The sequence below is a fragment of the Thunnus maccoyii genome, chromosome 19 (genome assembly GCF_910596095.1).
Source record: "Thunnus maccoyii chromosome 19, fThuMac1.1, whole genome shotgun sequence".
In the NCBI taxonomy this organism is placed as follows: Eukaryota; Metazoa; Chordata; class Actinopteri; order Scombriformes; family Scombridae; genus Thunnus; species Thunnus maccoyii.
Window position 1 is genome coordinate 736,185 of NC_056551.1, and position 15,808 is coordinate 751,992.

The following is a 15,808-nucleotide window of genomic DNA, read 5'->3' on the forward strand; positions in this document are numbered from 1 at the left end:
AATCCCCCGAAAATTATCACAATCAAGAGAGCTACCTTTCTTGAATAACATGATCAATCTAGCAGGGGTACATTTCATTGGATAGCCAGTCACAAAGATGGAGTTTACAAATGTGCATAAAAATATTAACCATTCACCTGGCAAAAGTCTGAACTTTTCCCGGCTTGAGCTGGTGGTCAATTACATGTTGAACATCTGCTATTGTGATAGGGTCATCTAGCAGTAGCATGTTCACATTATAGCCCTCAATATGCAGTGGGTTTTCTCCCTCACCAGCCGAGGGGTTCAACAGCCTCTCCATATGTTCTTGGAAGTCGGCTATAGATGGCATCTCTTAGTGAAGAGTTGAGGAAAACTCCTCCTTCCAACCAATAGCCCAGCACAACACTGGCGGGCTGTTGGTTGAAAGGGCAGATTGCTAAGCGTCGAGGGCTGGCTAGTTTGCTCTGGGCAGCAGAGTTATACGAAGATTCTGCTTACCACATAGCCATACTATCCAGGTTCTGGTCAACGCTGATGATGGGTACTTCCAGTGAACTTATGTTGAGAACAAATTGATCAATATTAATAAAGGGCATTGGTTTCCTGCCACAGGGGTTGTCAGAGTGAGTCAAAATAGAATGCATACATAAATGATGAACACACTTTAACAAAACCTGTGCATTAATCATTTCTTCAGGGAACAAGAACAAGTTCTATAGCCAATGGGGCGTGATAAGATGGCATGTCAGTATTTTGATTCACTTCAAAGCTTTTAACACAATTAATGTAAAAAGCAGTGATTAGACAGTAATCCACTTCAGAAATCCATGTTTTCCTCCTGCGGTATTATTGTCTTTGCAAACTTGAATAATACTCTTTCCATTGGTGTTTATTGTTTCATCAACAGGCTTGTAATACATGTTATTGCAACCTTCAAGCAGCTCTTTCACCTTATCTCCACAACTAGTGTTCATGTCACCAACCACCACATATCCCATGGTGTTATCCTGGGTTCTGGCCTGGACTTCTGAAAACTTCCCAACTCAGACCTTAGTCTATCTTTTGTCCATACATGGGGGATATCGGTACTTGTCAATCTTTCTCCTCTTGTTGACATCTTCCCTCTATCTAATCTAGCTACATAAACAAGCCAGTGAGACAGAAACCCTGTTGAAATGAATTTTGCTGATCTGATTTCTGAACCTGGCTGCGTTTCAAGCGTACATTCTGTGCAAAGAATTTCTCAGTAAGAAGAACACAGAAATCAAGCTTTGTGATGGCTTCCACAAATCATCGGAGGTACCAGACACCAAACAAGCTAGACAGCATGACCCCACCCCCCTATCTTTCTCCATATAGGAGGTAGCGTTCTGTGACTGGATCTGAACCCGATGAGTCCCATTAACAGGGTGGTTAACGGGACTCATCAAGGGGTTTTTTTTGCCTTAGGCTTCAATCAAATTCGAGGAAATTAAGTAGAATTTTCTCTTTGTCTCTTCGACTCTTCCAATCCTCTGCATCGATGTGTGTCATCTGTGTTAAATGTTGCAAGTAAATATGCAATCCCTGTTGTGAAGTGTGAAGCCAATGTGTGACATTAGCCTGTTGAGTGGTCAGTAATAGATGAAATAAAGCAAAAACTTGCAAAAAGGCAGCTTCTTAAAATCTCCAATGATTCGAGGAGGGCTGCTTTGTGAAAACATTATGACCTTGTTGAGACAACAGATAAAACTTCTAACCTTCCTCCACAACTCCTACTTTTAAAGAGCATCATGATCATGCCTCTAAGTTCTGTTTATTCTGTTATAATAGTTTGGACTGTTGACAAGTTCAGCTGGGACAGATGTTTTGAGTTTACTAGCTACCTGTGGATAATCAGCTAGAAGGTATAATGCCATTATTATGTGCTGCTGGGCTGCCGTGTCATATTCTGTGTTGATCTGTTGCCATTATTTGATTATATTTCATGTGAGAAAGCCTTACCAAAACAACTATATAACTCTGTCTTTGAAGAAGATATAGGTCTCAGGTCAGGTTCGGGTCTCAAATTCTGCAGTATTGGGCAGTTCAGGTGGGTTGGTGAAATTGGATTTTTGCAAAAGCTACAACAAATATGCTGAAATTAATATACTGAGTCATTTCTGCCTTTTACAGAAAAAGATTTTACATTAAACCTTCCATGTTTAACAATATATGGGTTCATAATGTTTGTGTTAGTGTGTGATGGATGCACTATTCATGGATAGAAGATCCCTTTAGTGATAAGACCACATTGTAGAGACATCATTACACATCAATAAAATGATGTGTTTTCGTACCTCCTTGAACTGGGATTGACTCAGGATGGATGTGGGATGGAAGTGGACTTTCTTCTCCTTGTTACTAGAAGGCAGGGAGGTCTCCTGGTTAACATGGACCAGGTTTGGATACATGCCGGCCACCAAGGCTGCCTTCACCACAGCCCAGTTTTCAGAGTTCAGGTTCACATCACGGATGTCGCTGCCCCCACGGGCCCGCACAAAACCTGGGGGACATTTATTCATTCATTCGACAAAAGCTTTTAGAAATATTCTGATCAGGTCTACTTGGTAAGAACATTACCAATACTTGGTGTAGACAGAATGGGCTATAAAGGAAATTGAAGTGGAACTGACCAATGGCACGAAGCTGTCCCAGCAGCTGTGTCCTCATGCCAAGTATCATGTCCATGGTGGCTTGGGACAGAAAATTCTTCTCACAGAAGGATCTCTCCCAGCCATCACTGCGGGCCTTCTGCCATGCCTGAAACCACACAGGACAAACATGAAGGAAAACGTATTACCAAGCTTTCAACTAGGGCTGGGTAACATGACCTAATATAATTAGAGATGCCGATACCATTACTGATATCGGATACCAGTCCGATACTGACTCAAATAGCTGGATCAGGTATCGGTGACAATGGGCCAATCTGGTAGTGGATACCACTATTTTAACAAATAACAATTCAGTAATCTTATATCTATGTATTTATTTTTTACATTTTGTTTTGCAAAGTTAGGAAAGCAATGTTTAAGTCAAGCTTGAGTTTTCCTTACACATAAAAGAATGATCCCAGTCTTTTTCATACAGTGAGGTATACAGCTAAAACTGGTATCACATCGCTACTCAGTAACTGAATCAATTCTGGCTATTATCCATGAGTCAGTTACAATGGACAACTAAAAAAAGATGCAATGTTGATGATGATATATGATTTCCAAAATACCTAAATGATCTCCTGAATTTCTATGCTATCTTGCAACAATTATGTGTGTGTGTGTGTGTGTGTATATATAAATATATATATATATATATAAATATACACACACACACACACACACACACACACACACACATATATATATATATATATATGTGTATATAATTTATATTGTTATTGTAGTAACTAACTAACCTAGTCCATCTGTCTTTGGCTGCAGATATGTGGTGATGTGTGTTCATATTGTGGTGCTCTGAACCATCCAGACATTTGTCTGTTGAGCTGTCATCAGGCTTAACTGTGATTGGCACAGCTGTTTCAGAACTACTAGTGCAGTGCCCATTCAAAACGTGCCTGTTGGGAACGGGCTGATTGCTTGGCCTCTGGCCACTACTTCAACACATAGAAACATTAATACATTTGATGTAAGGTGTGAATATGTATATACACCAACAACATGGAAGAAACTAACATTCTATTATACACAGATGATATAAATAACAGGCTAAGTACTCCAATAGCAAATACGTGTTCTTTTCTCATTTCAAGTAAAATAAGGGCTGCATTTAAAAATAAATAATGTGCAACCTAAAATGAAGTGGAACAGTTATATTGGGCTCTTAGATCATTCCTATTTTCTTTGACTTCAGTTCAGATTTGAGTAGGTATGTTTGCTCCAAAGATTTGTGCTTTGTCTGTAGTGGTGCTACACAATTGCCATGTTCTCGGAACATATCAGACAAACTGGTTTTGAACTGCTGGTGGAAGTGTTTGTTCCATTTTATGCATGTAACTAAAGTCGTGTATTGGGCTCTGGACGCTTCCAAAACGCAGGTGACCTACGCTCAACCATGTACCTGAACACCTCCTGTGTAGTCACTCACTGCTTATCTGCTAATTGTGCTGTTAATGTTATGAATTCTGTCTTGCCATGGGGTAAGAGTGTCCATTCTTGATTAAAAGCTCTGTTTTCGCTGTCCACTTTTCTCTTTTTAGAGCACTTTTCTCTGACTCGCCTTTTCTCTGTCATGCCTTGTCTCTGGTCTCTCTCTGGCATGCTGAAGTCGGTCGGCAAAGCCCTGAAACTCTGCCCTGCCCGTGCACAAAGCGGAGCAGCTCACTGAGCACTGGTTTATTCAAAGTTTATTAATATTAAACGTATCGTGTGTGCAAATTGTTGCACTCATTGCAAAACATTGCACTCCCTTGGGTCCCATACACCCACCAAGTGTGGAGTCGATCAGATGAATGGTTCAAGAGATATTGCGAAAGACATACAGACATACAGACAGTGATTCCCTCCTTTAGTAGATAGATGACAGCAGTGGTGTGACTGGCTGAGAGACTATTTAATATCACCACATCTGCTGATCTATATTCACCTTCACTCAGCCCCTTCAACTTAAACTAGGGCCCAGCTTATATTTCAAAGAGAAAAAACATTATTTTGGTTAGTAGAAATATGTTTTTTCTTCTTTCCTAACTTGTTAATCATCTTAACATCAAATTCATTGCGACCAATTGGGGGAGAAGGGGTTCCAATACCCAGGTTGGTTCATATCCCCCCTGAAATCAAGCAGATCTTATACGGATCCCCCCTCCTACCTGGAAGGCTCTCAGCAGGGCCATGTGGTCACTGAAGGTACTGGAAGTGAAGCGTTTGCGGCAGTGTAGAGCAGCTCTTTTCTGAGAGCCCTGAGCAGGAAGAATAAAGGGGTCACGATACCCAAGCGTACAGGCAATGGTTAGAATGGGGTCCAGACACTTGAGCACCACAGCACACAGCACCATCTTGCCCAGGTGGGGCTCCACAGGTAGATCAGCCAGATGGTAGCCCAGATCAGTCAGATCTTCATACTGGTCCATAGCATCTATTGTCTGAAGGGAAAGATGGAGGAAGTCAATAGAAACTCAATGAGTGCTGGAATACTGTATGTATATGTGTATGTATGCATGTGTGTAGTTTCTTGTGAGTTATATAGTCGTATTTCTTAGTATTTGTTACCTTGAGCATCTGCACAGCATTCCTAATGGCATGTGCAGGAGGAGGCTGTGGAGCTTTGGATAAGAATTCAGACACTGGACAGGAGGAGGGAGCCAGCAGTTTGGTCTGCAGACACAGTTCCTTACAAACACAACATGACATATTATCAGTATTACAGATTAATATCCTGCATTTTTAAGGAAAGCAGCACTGCAGGTTCTCATCAAGATTTACTTCATTTTATTAGAATCCTCTAAAAATACAAACTGAAAAAAGTGAAAATGAGTTAAATCTTGAGTGTGCTGTTGTGTATTTCAGCAGTTCCACATTAAAAAGTGAGTAAACTACAGCGGCTACACAGTACATGTTGCCCTGTAATGTTACGCTGAAAGAGGCAGGTCAGTCACCAAAATATGATTTCTCCACATTGGTCCATGCAGAGCTGATGATGCAGGATGACATTACCAAAAATGTCCAATCAATGAGTTATATTCAGTCCATATGACTTCATATTTACACCTCTTAGTTCATTTGTAATAATTCAGTGTGAACTAGAAACAGACCAGAACTAAAAAGGCAAAACTTGATCTGAACCGTCTGGAAAAACTACAGTTGAGAAAGACACCTTTGTTTTTCAGATAGCCCAGCCTCAGGCATGACAAAATGAAAACATGCTGTTCGAAATCTTTAAAAAAATGTCAAAACCAGGGTATAACCTTACTGTTTTCCTACAGTTTTGTTGTTACTGTTTTTCTTGTTATTCTCTCAACATTACCTCAATAATCCATCAATTGCCTTTTAAAGGAATAAGCCATGAAAAATCTGTCTTTTTAATTCCCGTAACATCCATAAAAACCTCTCAAACCCCTCCAGCTATATAATCCACCGCTCCATTGTTTCCTTTCCTCCAAACAATCACTGCATCTCCAGCAATTCTCAAAGTAAGTTATGTTTAGTAGTGCATTTAGCTATAATGTGGAGTGTTTGGTATAAATCTTAGTCTCTTCAAGTCATGCTGTGAGGAATGTCTCAAAAAATCATAATTTAAAGCAAGTAATTTCACATGTACCAGGTTATGTGTATATGCAAATGTGTGTTAACCATTTATTTACTTTAACTTCTAGAGAAATGTGTAAGTGAACTCAGTGAGGAAAAAATTCTTACTAAGGAGTCCTTCAGTTGTACATAAACATATTTGTGAACCTGTTATTTTATTTGTAAGCTACATAACAAATGTGTGGGTGTTATTTTCATAGTATTAGGTTAATACTATTTTTAGATTAATATTATAGTGGATTTTTGATCCAGTTCTAGTAAATGAACTGTTTATACAGTATTTATTGTATACATACACACAAATGCAGTGATTTATCATAATTTACATGCGAACCTGTAAAGTCAACATTTAAAAAGATAAAAAAAGGATTAAAGTTGAAATGCGTGTGTCTACCTGCAGAGGCATCCGCAGCAGCTGTGGAACCTGAAACTCCAGCATGTTGTTGAACCTGAGTCGACTGAAGAGGTGGAAGCAAATCCCTGGTCTGCAGCGCCCAGCTCTGAGGACATGCCACACATTCAGTAGATTCTTTAGATTATATCAAACCTAGATTCATATCAGTGGGTAAAAACTGATATTAACAGGTCAACAGAGGCTTTCATGTTTAGTGACAAACAATATAATATATATTTTCATCCTGATCTGAATCCTCACAGCGCTAAAATGAAGTGTGGAGATAGGCCTGGCTATGCAAGACTAGGTCTTATATTCACGTAAATGTTGATTAAATATGTAATTGACATATTGAAATGAATTAATATACTAAAGCGCAAGCATCAAATAAAATGTAATTAAATTAAATAATCAAATTGAATACAATATAAAATTCAATTATTATATTGAATCAAATAAATTAAAATTAAATCAAATATTTACAGTGCCGGTCAAAAGTTTGGACACACTTTCTCATTAAAGGGAATGGGAAGGTGTGTCCAAACTTTTGACTGGTACTGTACATTGAATAAAATGACCTTCAACCATAGCTCAAACCACATCCAGGCAGAGGCTGTATACTGTCGGAGCTCAGCCTTTCAGATCAGCTTTATTCTCTGAGTTACCCTAAAGTAGCAGTGTAACTCAAGAACTGGCCCAACATACTAACTGTTCCATTGGATTGGGTAATGCAAAAAGTATTACAAGGTGATGCAAAAGTGATTGTGAGGTAACACCATACTTATTCCTCATAAAATAATTCCTACTGTGACCTCTTTGTAATTTTTCACTTGGAGTGAAATATTCACACTGCAGAGCTCAGCTGTGGTAAAGGAGAGCAGTGCTGCAACACCAGCAGGCTGAGATGGACAAAAACCTAATAGCAATCTTTAAGATCATCACTAGTTGAAGAGATTACAAACTCTGAATATTGATATGATTGATGTTACCTTCCTTTCCTTTGTAGAGCGCTGGCTTTTGAGATCCAAACTGTCTTTAACATAGATACATGACTGAGGGTGTCAAAGGATTTCTACAACAGGAAAAAACTTTTATTAGTTAATTACACGTGTGAAATTGTATCTAATGTTGAACATCATGTTACTGTTTGACTGTAAATCCATCTCTTCAGCAGTGACTGTACCTCTTTGACCTTTCCTGAATCAATGACGAAAACAACATCGTTGATGGTGATGCTTGTCTCAGCAATGTTAGTAGAAAGAATCTGAAAAGAAATGAGCAGTTATAATCTAGTTTGACAGTGAATTTCCTGGAAAATCCAATTGATAATAGGAACAGTATAACAGTATAATATGAGAAGTCAGAAGGTTCTCTCTATCTTAAGGGATAATGTACAGTATGAATGTGTGTATGTCTGTGTACTGACAAGTGCAAAATATGAAATGCAAGTATTACAGTGATGACAAGATTTATGTGAAAATTTAACAGATGTTCAATTTATAAGTATATTAAATGTGATGGAAAATCATTTGTTTCATTTGTGGTTTTTCTTATAAATAAATATTTTTCACAAACCCTACTGGTCACCATTTGGAAAATGTTTTTTTGCAATTTGGTTGCAGACCTTCTGACTCAAGTGCAATAAACTCCAACTGTGTTATGGAACATTGTGTCATTTGACACGTAGCACATACAAGATATGTTATACAGTCAGTGGTATTCAGGGTATAGCAGTTGGAATGCACTGATTGCTTTTCTGGAGAGCTAATGCGTCAGTATTGGGAAATAGGACAGTTAACCAGTTGGGGTGCACATCAAGACGCCACTGATTTGTGTAGCCCTTGAGTGATGAAGTACAGTGTAAGAGTTTAAGAGTGTCTTGTGAAACAAAAGTTTTCTTTATAAAGGTGGAAAACTTTATACCATCTAATGGCCCAAGTAAAGCCTTACTGAAAATCATTATGAGTGTGGTGGATTGAAATGACACATTAAAAAAAGTCAATGACATCAGTGAAATGAGGGACTCACTATCTTCCTAACACCAGGTGGAGAGGTTTTCATGGCTTTCTTCTGGTCCAGGGTTTGCATGTCTGAATGTAGAGTGAAAACCTGGTACCTGAGAAACATCAACCTCTGTCAGAGACACACCACACAATATGCTATTTTGCCACCTGGACACACTTTAATGGGTGGACAAAATATTAGGAACACTTTTCAATATAATGCAGTCCAATATACCACCGCCACCCACTACAACCTCAATAATAAACAGAGTAGTAGTAGTAGTCTTCATTGGGAAACACTGAAAAAATCTGATGTTCGCTAGCTCACTCGTTCGCATCACACCCAGTTAGGAATTATTGGTAAGCAGAGTTGTTGTTACCATGGTAACCACAGGTGTCACCAAATCAATCAGGACAGAAATCTTAGAGATTACAATTTTAAATAAAACATAACCTTGTCTTACTTTAGTAAGATCATACTAAAACATACAGTATTACATATATACAGTATATGTACTGTATGATGTTCAAATTTTTTTAATTCTTCTTTTTACCTTTCAGAGTGTGTGGAGAATCTCTTATCGTCGTAGAGGATGCGGTCCCTGAGTGACACAATCTCATCATATCCAGGAAGAAAAATCAGAGTAGCACCTGAAAACCATCAGATAAAGGATCATATTATGGTCATTCTGAAACATGATCCATATTCTGTGGAAATCTGGCTGTGATTACTATTCATGTTGTTGAGGCAATAGGTCAGCTTCGTAGTGCGAATCTCCTTCATTTAATTAAGGATATCATTGGGAAATATTGTTATATATTGCTGGGAAGAACTTCCAGGCCATATTGTACTTAGTGGATTTCCATTGTATTTTCATTATTTAGCCAGTATGATGGTGAAACAGGTTTTAAAATGCATTCTACGTGGTATTAAAAAGGTCTGAAAAAGTCTTGAACTCAACTCAGTGAACCTTGCAGAAACCCTGTAAGGAAATGTGCTCCAAATCCAAAAATGCTACAAACTGTAAAACATATGCACAAGTGAAAACACAAACATTAATGGAAATGCAAAAAATACCAATATATATATATATATATATATATATATATATATATATATATATATATATATAGGTATTTTTTGCATCTTGTCCACTGTGAGTGGATGAGTTTCCTAGCTACTGTAGGTGCTATAGTGACAGTATTTGCGGCAGGTCTGATGGTGACAACTGAAACTCCACAAAAAAGGATAAAATAGCTTCCTGCAGACCATTAATACCTTCTATGGATGTTTTTGGAAGATACTAAATTCATTACTTTCTCAGACTTTTCAAGACCTGCACATAAGAAGCTTCAGTGTTTGTGTTTTTACTCTATTTTGTTCTTATGGGCCATTGTACATATAAGTGCTGAGCCTCACCATCAGTGGTGGTAGAGCAGATGTTGTGCAGCAGATCCATGATGAGGTCCAGGTCCACCCACTCATCATCAAAGCTGTGGTGGTATAGTTTGAGTAGCTCCTGGTCTTCACTGCTCAGCTCTGCACTGCCACACTGCACCAGAGTGGACTCATCCAGGCTACTCGCCTCTCCCAAAGGACTGTACAGGAACAGGAATGTAGGTGGAAGCTAATGACGACTCTTTATAAACCTACTACAACAATATTTCAATCTGGACAAGCCTATGGTTTTTTCATGGACTGGGTGTGGAGATGGGGGGGACATTATATTTCACTTTTTCAAAAAGAAAGGCCCTCCTCAGTGTTCTTAATAATTTCTTTGGATCCTTCCTCTAAATTAAAAAAAAAAACCTGCAACATCCTCCCCCCATTCATGTCAAAAGGATATCAACGTACATCTCATTTTATCATTAATAACGAATGGAGTTAAAGCATGGAGACTTTAAAATGGTGTGTCTCAATTTAAACCTTCTTAATGCAACAATCACTTCCATACAGCCACCAGTGAACATAACAGAAAAAGTAAAATTAGTAATTAAAAATTTATGTTAAATATGACAAAATAGAGCATCCTTTCACTAAACATTGCACACATTTTGAACCTAAGGCTATAGCACTGCTTCTTCAGAAAAAATAAAAAATGATCCTCCTCCACAATCATTTCCATACAGTCCCTTGAAATCAGAAGTTGATGCTATATTTGGATTTGGATTTGAAATCCCCTTCCACTCATAAAAGTTTTTTGCCTCTTGTTCCCTCAGTTGGATGTTGTTCTCTTCTCTGTGCGGAAAGATGTATGTGCAGAGTTTGATTTCACATTCATCTGCTGAGGAAGGAAAGTTTCTCTGTACTCACCTTATATCCAAGTTTAAGGCATCTACCTATGAGCATGATTTGTGACATCACAACTAATTTGGGGCCAACTGTGGTTCAGTATACAACTTACACAAGTGTGATGTGGAAACTTGAAACCAGTGCATCAACACTGAGAAGGGACTTTTCAGTGAAGTAGAAGACATCTTGTGTCAAGCAGTTCAACTTTTGATGGCAGGGAAGGAGGAGATGATGTTTGAAGGATTGTATTTTCTTTGTGTAAAGACCATATCAGGCACAAGTTATTATTCAAAGCAGAGTATGTGTATATGTCTTATAGGGCAGCGCAAAAAAATCGGTTAACATAAGAATCGCGATTCTATCTCTGCCGATTCAGAATCGATTCAGAAATTCCAATTCAGTTCAATTCAATTCAATTCAATTTTATTTATATAGCACCGAATCACAACAAAAGTCATATCAGGGCACTTTTCACATAGAGCAGGTCTAGACCATATTCTTTAATTTACAGAGACCCAACAATTCCCCAATGAGCAAATACTTGGCGACAGCGGTAAGGAAAAACTCCCCTTTAACGGGAAGAAACCTCAAGCAGAACCTGGCTCTCAGTGGGCGGCCATCTGCTTTGACCGGTTGGGTTGAGAGAGAAAGGGGGGGGACTTCCTATTGACTGAGTGGACTAAAAGAAAATAAATCTTACTCAGGTTGACATTGAGGAGCAAATGTTTACATTTGACTCAGTGTGATCTTTTTTATTTGAGACCTATAACAGTGCCTACTGCAGTCAAATGGAAAGAGTTACTCAAAACATCAATCTAGAATCAAATCTATGAATGAGAATTGATTTTGAATCAAGAATCGAATCCATTTCAAATAGTGAGATTTCCTGAATCGTGCACCCCTAATATCTTAATACATGTGTGGAGGGAAGTAATTCTCTATCTGAAAAAGGTCAATTTCAACTGAGTGACTTCTTTTATTTTGTTATTCAGAGTTACAAGTACTTGGATTACTATTGTGTATGGCCTGTTTAAAGCTGTGTCTTTCCTCTGAGGTCCACTTCCTGATTGAGACCAGGGTGACTGGCACAGTTCTATTAAAATTCTGTTTTCTGTGTTTAAATAAAGCTCTACACAATATATAAGTATCACAAATCACCAGGGTGCAACTTGTTTTTGCATTTCGTGCATGCTTTTCTATACTACATTCTTTATTGTGTATGGCCAGAGCTGCCATTCAAAGCACTAACTTAAACTCATAGTTTTTAGTTAAATATGACAAGTTTTAGAGATGTGTTGTTTCAGTTCACATTACATGGTCATGTTTTGTGCATTGATGTTAAAATTACACTCACATGGAGGCTTTGAGAAGATCCACAGCGTCTATCTGCTGGAAATGTTGGGCAAAGTCTAAGGCAGTCCTGTAATGAAATGAAAACACTGTTGCTCAAAGCATTCAGATTTAAACATGTTCTACAGCTGAAAGGAAAATCTTAAAAAAAGATGTAGAGTGTAAGCTACAACTCTGGGGGCCCTGGAAGGCAAGTGAGAAAAAAAAAGTCTGATGATCCATTTTCTACATCTGAGCTTAATTGTTTTCTCTCCTGTGTTTGACTTAAGAAAGGCGAAAAAAAAAGGTGAAAAAAAGGTTTTGCCAAGATAATCTTTTTCAGTTCCTTCATTTTTTTTCATCTGTGAAACAGATGGGAAAAAAAAGTTTTGCCAGGTGAAAACCTTTCCCACTCACAAGGGGTGAAGTGTCTCCCATTACCATGACTAACATTGAAGTAAACTAACATTAGCTACACAGTCAACTTAACCTAGGTTGTAGCTGTTGGTTAGTCATATATGTTTTTCACTTGCTAGCTAGCAGGCTAACAGCTAACGTCAGTATAGCTAACGGTAACAGCAGATTAGTGCTGATTAAAATACGTCTCTAGCCAAAAGAAAGACGTGACAGTAATATTACATAACTTGCTAACACACAATATATGTACCTTGTGTTTAGAAAATGGGGTAGTGGTGCACTTCAGCCTCTTGTGGCCGAAATGAGACAAAAACAAAAATGATCCTGACCGATTACATTTTTTTTTTACCTGCCAAAACTTTTTTTCCCCCCACCTGTTTTCACAGATGAAAAAAGTAACTTAGAAAAATAATCCTGGCAAAACTTTTTTTCACCTTGCAAAACTTTCTTTTTTCCACTTGTTTCATGGATGAAAAAAAAAATTAAGGAACTTAAAAAGATTATCCTGGCAAAACCTTTTTTGTTACCTGCTCTTAAGGCATAAACACAGGAGAGAAAACAATTTAGATCAGACTTAGAAAATAGATCACTAGAATTTGATTTTCTCACTTGCCTTCAGGGCTTCTGTATACAACAGCTACAAAACTGGTCATATTGTGAAGACGCCTGGAAGGATTAAAATGCAAACTCACACTGACAAAACCTTATGTTGAAATTTCACAAAGCCTGTAAAATTACATTTCTATGGACAATTTAAGCAAAACTGATGAACAAATGACAGTGATTGAGACTGTAATATTCCTTCATTGACCATAGCAACTTATCATAACTATACATACATCTATCGTACATATCAGCTTTGTATTACAACATATCCTACCATCCATTGGACGCCTTTATGTTGATGTTGGCCCCCATGTTGAGCAGCTGCTCCATCTGTGCGAGGAACCCTCGACCTGCTGTCACCATCAGAGGTGTGGCTCCTGTCTCACTGTGTGTGTAGTCCACTAAATAAAAGCATACATGTTTGAGAAAACGACTGGATAATGGATCATTTTATTTTCTACACCCACTTGTTATGTTGAGGATTGCACAGGGCCACCACTAAAATATTTATATCTTTTATTATTATTATTATTATTATTATTGTTGTTGTTGTTGTTGTTGTTGTTGTTATTATTATTATTATATTAATTGTAAAAGGAACAGTTCACTATTTTGGGAAATTGGCTTTCTTGCCAAAAGTTATACCTTATCAGGCCTGTGAAATAAGCCAGACCCAGGAGACAATTAGCCTAGCCTAGCATAAAGACTGGATGCAGGGAAAAACAAAGAGCCTTGCTCTGTCCAAAGTTCAAAATTACACTAACACCTCTAAAGCTCACTAGCATCTTGTTTTATTAATCCATACAAAACCAATTTGTTGAGGTTTTACAGGGAGGTGCATGCTGGAACTATTTCTTAACCACTCATGGTGATGACAAGACTTCCTGGAGTCTTGTCATCACCATGTGGTTGCCTGGCAACTAGTGGAGACTAAAGGAAGTGACTGTGCCTAGCCAAGAAATACAGTGGTTCCAACATGTAACAAGTGTATAAGTAAAAGCAAAGAAAACTGAAAAAGAGTGGTGCTATAGCATAATGTTTCACATGGGCAATATGGATAAAATCCTGTCATGATATATATAATCTTACATCACAATATCAATACAGTATGTCATCATATAGTCCTATTTCTGGATATTCAGTTGAACAACTGTCTGTTTCTGGATAATCGAGTAACTGATACATCTGACAAATAAAGGTACATCATCACAGTGATGATGATGAAAAAAGATAAATATCAAATAGCCATGAGGAAACATATCCCACAATAGCCTTATGAACCTGGTGACATTAAAGGTTAACTGCCATCGTGTAAATGGCATTGAAAAATCAATGATGGTTTATATGATCTCACAGTGTCTACTATCACGTCACTAAACTCCACCAGCAGTAACTTGAAATACACATGACTCACTGGAATTGTAAGTAAGAGCAGAGATCAGCTTTGATAGTCATACCGTTAACATTTTCATAGAGGATGAGGTTGAAGAGCTGAATGAAGGTATCCTGGTCTTCATTGAGGAAAATGTTGGAAATGCATGCGTCCATCTCCTTCAGCAGCCACGGTTCCAGCTGTTCTGTACCATTCATATTCTGCAACACAAAATTACAAAGTGACTCAAACTGGCTGTAAGCATCAACACATCTCCACTCAGCATAACTTGTCTGGATGAAACAATTACAGTATAGAGACATTTGATGGCTCAATAAAAAAACCACACTGTTCATTTCAGTTCCGAGAAACTCAAACACACTGCTGTATTTTGACCAAAAAAAAAAAAAATCAGTCGAGGTCCACTTAATACCTTTTTCTAGAGCTTCCCACCACATCAACACTCAGTATTGCTGTATTTTTAAAGAAATCTCTTAGTCCCAGAGGCTGGCATTATAATGTAAGTATTAGCCCGTCCTGCTTTGGTTTCCATTAACAAATATGTGTTGGAGTTTAATAGGAATCAGGAAGTTAATCTCAACATAATTGGACTTTTGGCTTTGCTCCTCAAGAGCCACAGAGTTACAGTAGCTGAGCAAAGCAACCGGCAATGATTAGAATGTGCTACAACTTTGATAGTTCAGTATCCTTACATTAACTTTTGTGCTAATGATGTCTGATAACTACAAAATAGCAATGATCACAGCATGAATCTGTAGCGGACATATCCGAGGGTGGCTGTAGAGAAAGCCCCGTCCCAATAACACTTTGTCCTGGATCTGTGGACAGACAGGAGTCTTTGGTCAGAAGATCTCAGTTCTCTGACCATGTGATATGGGGATAGGAGTTCTGTGATATAAGAAGGGGTGAGACCATTTAACCCTTTGTAGACAAACATCTGGATTTTGAATTCAATTCTATAGCTAACAGGAAGCCAGCGTAGGGAAGTGACAATGGTAGTAATATGGTCTCTCTTTTTTTTTGACCTTGTTAAAACTCTCAGCAGCATTCTGTGCTAACTGGAGACGGGATAAGGAAGACTGAGTGATACCAACATACGCATAAGAGTTA

The 15,808-nt window shown here is 38.2% G+C and overlaps 1 protein-coding gene across 5 annotated transcripts in view; it reads right to left on the reverse strand.

The window, feature by feature from the left end:
• Positions 1-15,808, reverse strand: part of LOC121885362 (3'-5' RNA helicase YTHDC2) — a 50,211-nt gene that overhangs the window by 24,151 nt on the left and 10,252 nt on the right. For all 5 annotated transcript variants that reach the window (XM_042394739.1, XM_042394741.1, XM_042394738.1 and 2 more), the window contains exons 12-24: positions 14,763-14,898; positions 13,580-13,706; positions 12,308-12,373; positions 10,081-10,259; positions 9,215-9,311; positions 8,686-8,773; positions 7,841-7,921; positions 7,647-7,729; positions 6,658-6,763; positions 5,229-5,348; positions 4,829-5,101; positions 2,637-2,763; positions 2,301-2,506 (exon numbers count right to left, since the gene is read on the reverse strand). In XM_042394739.1, coding sequence (XP_042250673.1) covers positions 2,301-2,506; positions 2,637-2,763; positions 4,829-5,101; positions 5,229-5,348; positions 6,658-6,763; positions 7,647-7,729; positions 7,841-7,921; positions 8,686-8,773; positions 9,215-9,311; positions 10,081-10,259; positions 12,308-12,373; positions 13,580-13,706; positions 14,763-14,898 — 1,689 coding nt within the window. The remainder of the gene's footprint in view (positions 1-2,300; positions 2,507-2,636; positions 2,764-4,828; positions 5,102-5,228; positions 5,349-6,657; positions 6,764-7,646; positions 7,730-7,840; positions 7,922-8,685; positions 8,774-9,214; positions 9,312-10,080; positions 10,260-12,307; positions 12,374-13,579; positions 13,707-14,762; positions 14,899-15,808) is intronic.